This window comes from Miscanthus floridulus, chromosome 4, assembly GCF_019320115.1.
Source record: "Miscanthus floridulus cultivar M001 chromosome 4, ASM1932011v1, whole genome shotgun sequence".
NCBI classification, from domain to species: Eukaryota; Viridiplantae; Streptophyta; class Magnoliopsida; order Poales; family Poaceae; genus Miscanthus; species Miscanthus floridulus.
Genome location: NC_089583.1, coordinates 103,057,368 through 103,066,382, shown reverse-complemented (window position 1 = coordinate 103,066,382; position 9,015 = coordinate 103,057,368). Strand labels below are relative to the sequence as shown.

The window sequence follows — 9,015 nt, the reverse complement described above, 5'->3', positions numbered from 1 at the left end:
CAATGCAAGGGCACGAGAGGGAACAATGAGATGCGGTCTGCGGGAAGGCCGACAGGGTAAATGGCAACGAGATGCGCCCGTGCCTCCGGTTCGTCCGTATCCAACTACAACTGCCAAATGAAGCTGGGAAAAATAGAAGTGACCAAGTGCTGAACTGCCCGTCACTCTGCACGTCTCGTACCTGAAAAACGTCAGGTCGAACACCAGATAGAACAAACTGGGTCAGCAGCGTGACTCCAGGGCAGAAAAAAGGCTCTGCTCATTGTGTAGAAATGAGAATGCGTCCACCAAATCAAGAATGCACATCTGGAACTCTTTCAGTGTTAACAGCCTTTGTACAACGCTCAGACCAAAACGCAGGGCCGAAATACTGGTAGCAGGCAAAGGCATGCAACAGTGAAAACCGCATAGGCGGGGAAGGACGATTTCTCCGTGGGATGCTTGATACAATAGTTTGTACAACACAAGACCTCTAGAAATCAATAGCATAGAACTTTTCTACAGTTATGTTGATAGCTTTCATACGGTTGCAGCCTCACCTTATTGTACCTCAGTTCCCACCTATAAACATCAACGTACACAATAAATGGAGGGCACGGAAACTAGATTTTCTGGGGGGAAAGGTACAGGATGTCATGATCCCTTGTATAAGCTGAGCTACCTACCTCTTGTTAACTATATGGTACAAAGCCTCATCTAAGCTGGCGGTAGGGAGCGCCTGCAAGTTGGGCACTCCATCTTGATGTCCATCCAACGTTGTAAACAGCCTGAGTGAAATATATGCTCGCAAGGCGCCACCTGTGGGAGGGAGGACGGTGAGTAACCAGTAAAAGCTGCCTGCAAAGTGAAATGCCAAAAATATTGCACAATTTACCATGTATTCACTTGTTCTTTGGGTAAGGTCGATTGTAGTCATGCAAATAACACAATCGATGGGCTGATTCGTGCTATCCTCTACCTTCCTGTGGTAGCAGTATTTCTCAGGCAGTATCTGAAAAAAGTAGAAAGTGGACACAATAGATTACTTCTAAAAACTGATACTAATAAAATACACTATGAACATCAATATAAGGAACAGCTCGATACAGCAGTGGCAACCTAAACAGCTTTCGAAGGAACAGATTAGCTGCATGAATGGCAACTAAAATGCATCTATGATACAGCAGAACACAATGCATGCGCGATGGTAAACCTTATATAGTTAATACCTGGTGAGGAATAAAGCAGCGAGAACCAAGATAGTGCTGAAGCAGAAGCACTGCTGCTTGGATACCCATGAATACTGTAACAGCTATGCACCATTTCTTGTCGGGCTCAATGCGCATGAAGTTACTAGGGCATCCAAATATGTACAATGGAAGAGCAAGGCGGGTAACTGTCATGCCTAAAATATATTGCGGGTGCAGAGGTTTTCTTGTGTCCCTGATGACATTTGTGATAATTTGAGGTACCCAAAAGGAGTACATCAGGAGAAGAAGTGGGCGTAAGAAATTGTGCAGCTCATACATTAGAAGGATTCCTCCCAAAAGAATGCCATCTACAGAGCACAAAGCAAATTAAAGAATACCTTAAAGTTGGATAAGAAAAAGGTAAAAATTTGTACCGTATGTGGAAGATGCAAACAAGCTCACATCTCTTGAAATAATGACATACTACTATAAGTTCTTTCAAGTGTTTTTTTTCCCTTGGTGGGGAGGGGGTAAGATATCTTGTATCAAGTTAACAAAGGAAATGAACACTCTAAAAGCTCTAACAGAATATCCAGGTTTCCATTTATAGCAAGCACCAAGTACTTCACCTACCAACTAAAACATGGGTAAATGTGATTTACATGCAGCAGGTAAGGGGGCAACAAAGGTATGCTGTAGACAAGAACCAGCTAACAGGGGAAAGGTCAGATTGATTGCACATGTAAGTTCTAATAGAAACAAATATATGGCAAGAAGCATGCCACCACTCTGTATGCAAACTATGTTGATTAGGATTCATTCCAATCGGCGTGATTCTTAGTGAAAAGAAACCAAATGAGCATAGTTACTACTTACAAAAGCGGCTGTAAAGTACAGACAGCTCTCGCCTCATTATCTCCCAACCTTCTCCACTGTTTAAAGGCCTACTTGCTTTCCATATGGCGAGAAGGTACCTCATTTCAAAAATAGAAAATACAACAAATTTGAAGAATGCAGCCGTTGCGAAGGCGTTAAAGATTGACTCTGTAGAAAGTTAAACACATAAGAGTGTTATTCGAGTCAATTATAATCACAATGCAGAAGTGGTAATAAAAGTTAAGCAGGCCAATACTCCCTCCATGTCCCAATATAGTTCACTTTAGCTTTGTCCTATGCCAAATTTCTCTAACTTTGACCAGTTTTTTAGAATAATGCATTGAGTGACTGACCAGAAGGGAACTGAACATTGAAGAAAATATAACCAAATACAGACCACAAAGGCACAAATTCTTGAACAAAAAAAAAACTGAAATCCTACTTGGTCATGTTTTAGTTTATTAGCAGATGTTACAAGTCAGAGAACAGAGCACAAACAAATTATGCAAGTAACAGTACTCACCAACCAATATCCCAGCAGTCAGGTGAAGTAGACAGAGATATGCATCCATGATAGCTTGTTGGCCAATCATTAAAATAGAAACCTTAGCAGCTCCCTGTAAGCAATACATAAGCAACCCAAGCAAATGAGCTTGGAAGCCATGTAATGCAAGTGGTTTTGTTTTACTAAATGTTTCACAAAGGGAAAAGAAGTGCTTACGGATTGAGTGTTGCTATGCTCCATTTGTCTAATCAGCAGCAAAATTTGAAGGAAAGAGATCTACCATACCCTAGTTAAGGAATTCACAGACTGGACAGACCAATAAAGATAAAATCAACATAAAAAAAAAAACAGCCACAGAGGATACAAAAGTGACCATCAGTGTGTAGCTAACTGCTTTGTTGTAATAAACTTCAACATTCAAAGAAGTTGCATTCAATAAGATAGGAGAGAAGCATTCCCCATCATCATCGACAGCTGGACTCTCCACCAAACCCTCCAAACGGTACTTCTCGTGTTCTCCATCTAGTTAAACAATAAGTTTTTACAAAAGCACATACTGTTTCAGCTGTAACTGAATATGAGGAAATTACCAACTAACAGTTTAGTATTGCCACATGTAAATTATGATGAAACACAACAAATTGATTGTGGAATAAAGGAATTACATACCATTTGGGTTAGATGACACACGAACAACCTTAGCAGCTATTTCTGTGTTGCAATGTTTCTCCATGTCATATGTGAGAGCTGGTGAGGTGGAAATAACACACATAAAAAATTGCAGGAGGCGATATATAGTATTTGAGTGTACAATTTGAATCTTACAATTCTTCCTTTGGTTCTTCTCTTCAGAAGATTCTTGGAACACTTGTGAGGAGAAAATCCGCAGCTGTTACAAATCAACCAGGTAAAAGTATATTTCATAAACATGCTCATTAATTATAAGAGATCTTCTGGGTACTAGATAAATGCACATTTGATTTGAAGACAACTTAGACAAAGGTATGATGGATACCAAGAAGCTTGTGAAAACTCAGGAAGCAAAAACAGAATTTTGAACGATACATTATGAAATAATATCCATGTACTACTCATCAAAAACAAAACAAGCTAAATTTGTGAGCTTACCAAATGGTATGGATTTGACAAAAAGTAATCCTCTTCCTGAAGTGGTTCACCATTTGCACCACTAAAAAGTAAAAAGGACAAAATAAAGTTTCACTAGGTCATACAACAAAAGGAGGGCATCTAAAATATTTATATTTAACAAGAAACTTTCCACGGGAGAATGAAATTCAAACAGACCTTCAGTTACAAAGAGAAAATAAGGCAGTTACCTGTTTGCTACCATGCGGAGTTGTCTAAAAGGCCATATGTACACTCCTTCTAACCTTATTTGAGCCACTCCACCATCGTGGGCATTGTCAATGACATCATGGAATGTAATTGAACCCTGTCCATGTAAGGAAAGTAATCAGTGAGTACAGCATACTGAGGAAAAGGATCAATCTTGCAACAACATCCATAATCATAGTTAGCTCAAGGGTTGGTCATTAAAAAGTGTCATTTTATTTACTATAACCCTAAACAAGAGCAACCTCTGCATACAAACTAGGCTTGCAATAGCATTCTTGATTACAGTTAACTCAGGTTGAAAATGAAACAAACACCTGATTTCTTTCATGTGGGCTTAACTAGAATGACAAAAGAAAAGCAAGTATGGCCAAGGCACAACACTTGGTTCATGTGATAGTTTTTTTTTTTTTCAAAACTAATATAGTAATAAGAAAGGAGCTCGATCTACCTGAACATAATGCACCCCACTTATCTTTGTTGGAGTGCTCAACAATTCAAGAACTGAGTCACCTTTAGATTCCACAAACTCAAGAAACCTAGATGAACCATTTGTGGCACCAGCAAAGGTCCAGCTCCCTAGACCATAAAATGGTTATGTTAGTACACAAATTTTTTGAACCAGTGTTATACACAAATTGAAGTGATACTGACACAAAAACAGTAGTAATCAATATATAGCAAAGCAATAATAGGGTACACTCAGGGGAGGAGGGGCACAGTTGTGTATGTTTTATTAAGGTTATTTCAAGACTATGGTGATTGAGCCAGTGCACTTAACATTGGATCACATAATATATATATATATATTTGATTCATAAATATTCACACGACTACTTTTACTGGGAGTGACCATGGCTTCAATCTTTCTCTGAAGTCATTACAGCATATGAGCATAATATTGAAGAAAATGTTAAAGATTCCAATATGTGTACTGTAGGACATAGCAGCAATAAATGGACCCTAAGAACAAGACATCTCTAGAGTCTCAGCAATATTATCTGCAAACATGAGGAACACATTAGGCACAAGGACGTCTCTAAACAATATTGACAGAAAAAATAAAGAAACCACACAATTTTGGAAATATGGTAGTGGTACTAAGAGTAAGATTTGATGCCACTCAGTTGTCTGGAATAGCACAATAAAATAAATATCATTTGGTTTCTTAAGAATAAAATCAGTAATGCCAAAAGAAAAGACATCCCAGATAATAGAATTTCAAAGACTGCAAAAGTGAACTCTTAAGAATTAAAGGACATACTCCAATGCTTTAAATGGTATATCTGACTATTTGTCTGCCAGCCAACTCTTTTGATGGCCCTTTGCTGGGTTTTCATCTATAGTCTTACCCTAACTAACTTGGATTTGTCTACCAGCCAACATGGCATATCTAAACCTGAAGGCAGGTAATCATCCTAATTTATGCAGTTCAAAAACAATGGTCATTCATATTGAGTAATGAACAGAAACATAAGCTAACAAAACACAATTTTAAGAGAAAGGGAAACCAAAGCTAATACTCAAAAAACAAGTATCGCATAACCATCACAGGACTATGGAAATAACAGAGGTTACCTTTATACGTTCCCGTAATATTCCATGAATATGGGCGAAATAACAGAGGTTACCTTTATACGTTCCCGTAATATTCCATGAATATGGGCCTATATCGTTCTCATCCCTTTTGAAGAAGGCATGCTGCACAAACACACAGATTAGCAGCTAGCTAAGTCACAAACATACCAATAGAGTTAAAAGTTCAAGAGCAATAGATGCTAGTACTAGTTATCTCAGGGCTACAATCAGCTAGCATCCCTGCCATTAACAACCAAAGACTACCAACTAGAGCTGGCATTCAACTATCTCCTACCCATCATTCAAAAGTAGAAATGGCATGAGCGATTGGGTACTCCTAACTCCCTAGACTCTTTACAAGCACTTGGGTCTTACAGTCAAGTGAACCCACAGCATAGGCAGTTCAAATGACTATTTGGATTATATGCACTAAGTTGATTCCCAAACAAACTTCGACTCGAAACAGCCAATTCCTATTCGTAGCCATCCAACCGCAGGCCATGGGAACAGTCTCCAGTGCAAGTCCACAAAATGAAACCCACCATCATCACAGAATTAAGTCAAAACCAACCATATTCCAAATATCGTCCAATCCGATCGCCGAACCTTAAGCTCTCAATTCGCTAATTTCACATAAACTCCCTTGCACGTTATATACAAAAAAAATGGGGGAAAGGGCTTCCAACCCATCAAAGTCCCGCAGCACCAGTCTCACCTCATCGCCCCACGAACCGGCCGAGGCGGCGGCTCCGACGGACGCGACGCGCTCCCGGAGCGGCCGCAGCGCCGCGGCCAGAGGCGGGGCCAGGGCGATGCCGACCAGCACGAGCCCTACCACAGCGGCCCTGATCACGACGCCGCTTCCGGCGGCGGGCCCCATCTATCTCCTCCCGATATACAGCACGAGCGCGCGCAGCCCTCACGCCGACGCGGGGGCCACCATATGGGCCCGCAGCAAGAGGCAAGGCAACTGCTCTTCGGGCGGCGGCGGCGCGGGGGTGGTGGTGATTGGGTTCTGTGGAGCGCTAAACCTAGGACGGGGACGGAGGAGCATGCGGAGGAGGGGAACGAGCGAGAAGGGGAGAGGGTCAAACGGGCCGGTGGAGGGGTGGGGGGAGGCGACGGCGGAGGTGAGGTGAGGCAACGAGGGGAGGACGGACTTTTGTTTCGGCAGACGGACGCCAAGCAACGAGGCAAACGCTTCCGCGTGGGGAATTTCCGCCTTCCGCCCTTCCGTGTGGTGGGGGGTGGTTGGTGCTGGGGGCGGCGGGGCTGGACTTTGGAGACGATGGGCGGGAGTGAGAGCATCTCGGGGCCCGCCTGTCTGCGACAGTGGTACTGGTAGGCTCCGTGAGGTTGGGCCTGTCATTTTATGGACATTCGAAAGTGTTCCCCAGCGCCGGAGAGATCATCCGAATTCCGAACTTGCACGACTGTGCTATTATTCTTCGGCATGCACACTCCTTATCCGAAAAAAAATTAAGCAGACTTTCCTTTTCTAGTAAGCTGCTACCGCTGCTTTTATGGCCTGTTTAGTTCCAGAAAGTTGGAATTTTGGATTAATGTAGCATTTTCGTTTTTATTTGGTAATTAGTGTTCAAACATGGACTAATTAGGCTCAAAACGTTCGTCTCGTAATTTCCCACCAAACTGTGCAATTAGTTTTTTTTCGTCTACATTTAATACTCTATGCACGGGTCGTAAACATTCGATGTGTAGGTACTATAGTACTTTTTGAGATTTTGGTGTGAAACTGAACACGCGTTTAATGGCAAATCTACAACTGCTACTGTCGCACCAGAGCACGGGTCGGATGTTTCTAGCAGTCGTGGCGGTCCCATGGTAGCGAGGAAGCTCGCGCCTTTTGAACAATCGGTGGATAACAAATCTGCGTGAATGAGTTGGTCCCACCTCGTGGATGGAAATTACGGAGGTCGAACGCCGGAACCGCATGGCAGCGTAAGCCCAAGAATAAAAATCAACGGTAGATTGGATGTGCATGCGAGGTCGCTAGATCCTGCGCGACCGTAAAGAAGCATTAGGGTAAAAGAATAACATTTACTGCATGATTTCTCATTGGATTAAAAAATGTTTTTATTTTTAATACCTGTTTTAAGTTTTTAAAAATATCTTTAGACGTAGTTGGTGTTTTTCACCATCCCTAAAAATTGAATTATAGATGGTTGTATTTCCGTTCCTAGAGAATTTTTAGAGACTCTTGAATAGAACCGGTTACTACAGCTCATGATGACCTAGCCTTTGACGAGGATGAAGTCTTAGCAAACATAACTGCCTGGGGAAATTTCTTGTGTGTCATTAAAAAAGATCGTAATGTTTTGTGTGTCTCTGAAAAAGTTCAGCGGTCTTCAGCGCCACTGCTTCAACTTTCTTGTGCCCTCTATGCCACTGCTGTCAGTTTGGGCTCTAACGCCGTCAGACCGCAGGTGTGAAAAGTCGAAAATACCCTTAAGTCTAAATATGTCATTAATTTTTTTGAGCATCTTAACGACTTCAAATGAAAAAAAACTCAAAACTAGAAAGTTGTAGATCTCGTCGAGATCTATAATTTTCATATAAAATTATCTTCATTTAATTCTGCAAAAAAAGACATGATTTTTCTAAGATATATTAATCATATCAAATCATATTTTTTTGCGGAATTAAATGAAGATAATTTTTATATGAAAATTATAGATCTCGACGAGATCTACAACTTTCTAGTTTTGAGTTTTTTCATTTGAAGTTGTTAAGATGCTAAAAAAAATTAATGACATATTTATACTTAAGGGTATTTTTGACTTTTCACACCTGCAGTTTAACGGCGTTAGAGGCCAAACTGACGGCAGTGGCATGGAGGGCATAAAAAATTAGAGCAGTGACGCTGAAGACCGCTGAACTTTTCTAAGGGCACACAGGACATTACGATCTTTTTTAATGACACACAAGGAATTCCCCCTAACTACTTTCAGGAATCCCTAGCCTCTGAGCACCTTCCACTACTGTTCATTAGTGTTTAGTTTTTCTTTTTCTTCGTTTTTTCTCCTCCGGGCTTCGGGCGCTGTTTGGTGCTATTCAACTTTTTCTTTCCCCGCCTACACGCGCAGCGGAGCGCGCGCCATCTACCTAGTGTCATGTTCATGACTCCTCCTTTGTGAGTTTCTACCTCTTCAACTAAGCAAAGGCCCTCTTTGGAAGACTGAATTTCACAAGTTCTCATTGGGAGTTACATTGTTTCTGTGAAGTTTCTTATCCAAGACAAAGGGGGAAAACTACTGCATAACAACTATGTGGTGTTACAATCTCCGTCCCCAAAAGAATGCAGCTATAGTTTTGTCTTTAGTCAAACTATTTTTTAGTTTAACTAAATTTATAGAAAATAACATCAACATTTACTCTAGATAGATATAAATGTTTTAGATATATTTTATTTAAGAAGACTATGCCTGAGTTGTATTCTTTTTGTGATGAATGTACTATCATCTACTTGTTCTATCTAGGTTGGGGAGAGAAAAAAATAAGTTGCAAACTATTGTT

At 41.0% G+C, this 9,015-nt stretch overlaps 1 protein-coding gene across 1 annotated transcript; it reads right to left on the bottom strand.

The window, feature by feature from the left end:
- Window positions 1-279: 279 nt before the first annotated feature.
- Window positions 280-6,748, bottom strand: LOC136550192 (transmembrane E3 ubiquitin-protein ligase FLY2-like). Its single transcript, XM_066541679.1, has 15 exons — window positions 6,197-6,748; window positions 5,535-5,604; window positions 4,355-4,482; window positions 3,888-4,003; window positions 3,679-3,739; window positions 3,376-3,439; window positions 3,220-3,297; window positions 2,915-3,072; window positions 2,767-2,826; window positions 2,569-2,662; window positions 2,046-2,213; window positions 1,209-1,537; window positions 875-991; window positions 666-798; window positions 280-561 (listed from the first exon to the last, which is right to left on the bottom strand). Exons 1-14 carry the CDS (start codon window positions 6,359-6,361, stop codon window positions 697-699), a joined length of 1,710 nt encoding a protein of 569 aa, XP_066397776.1. The 5' UTR covers window positions 6,362-6,748; the 3' UTR covers window positions 280-561; window positions 666-696.
- Window positions 6,749-9,015: the final 2,267 nt, after the last annotated feature.

Coding starts and splice junctions, on each gene's coding strand:
- LOC136550192 (XM_066541679.1), bottom strand. CDS start 6,361: ATGGGGCCCGCCGCCGGAAGCGGCGTCGTGATCAGGGCCGCTGTGGTA. Junction 3,298..3,375: donor GAAGAACCAAAGGAAGAATT/GTAAGATTCAAA, acceptor CCACCTCACCAG/CTCTCACATATGACATGGAG. Junction 3,073..3,219: donor TGTGTCATCTAACCCAAATG/GTATGTAATTCC, acceptor TTGTTTAACTAG/ATGGAGAACACGAGAAGTAC.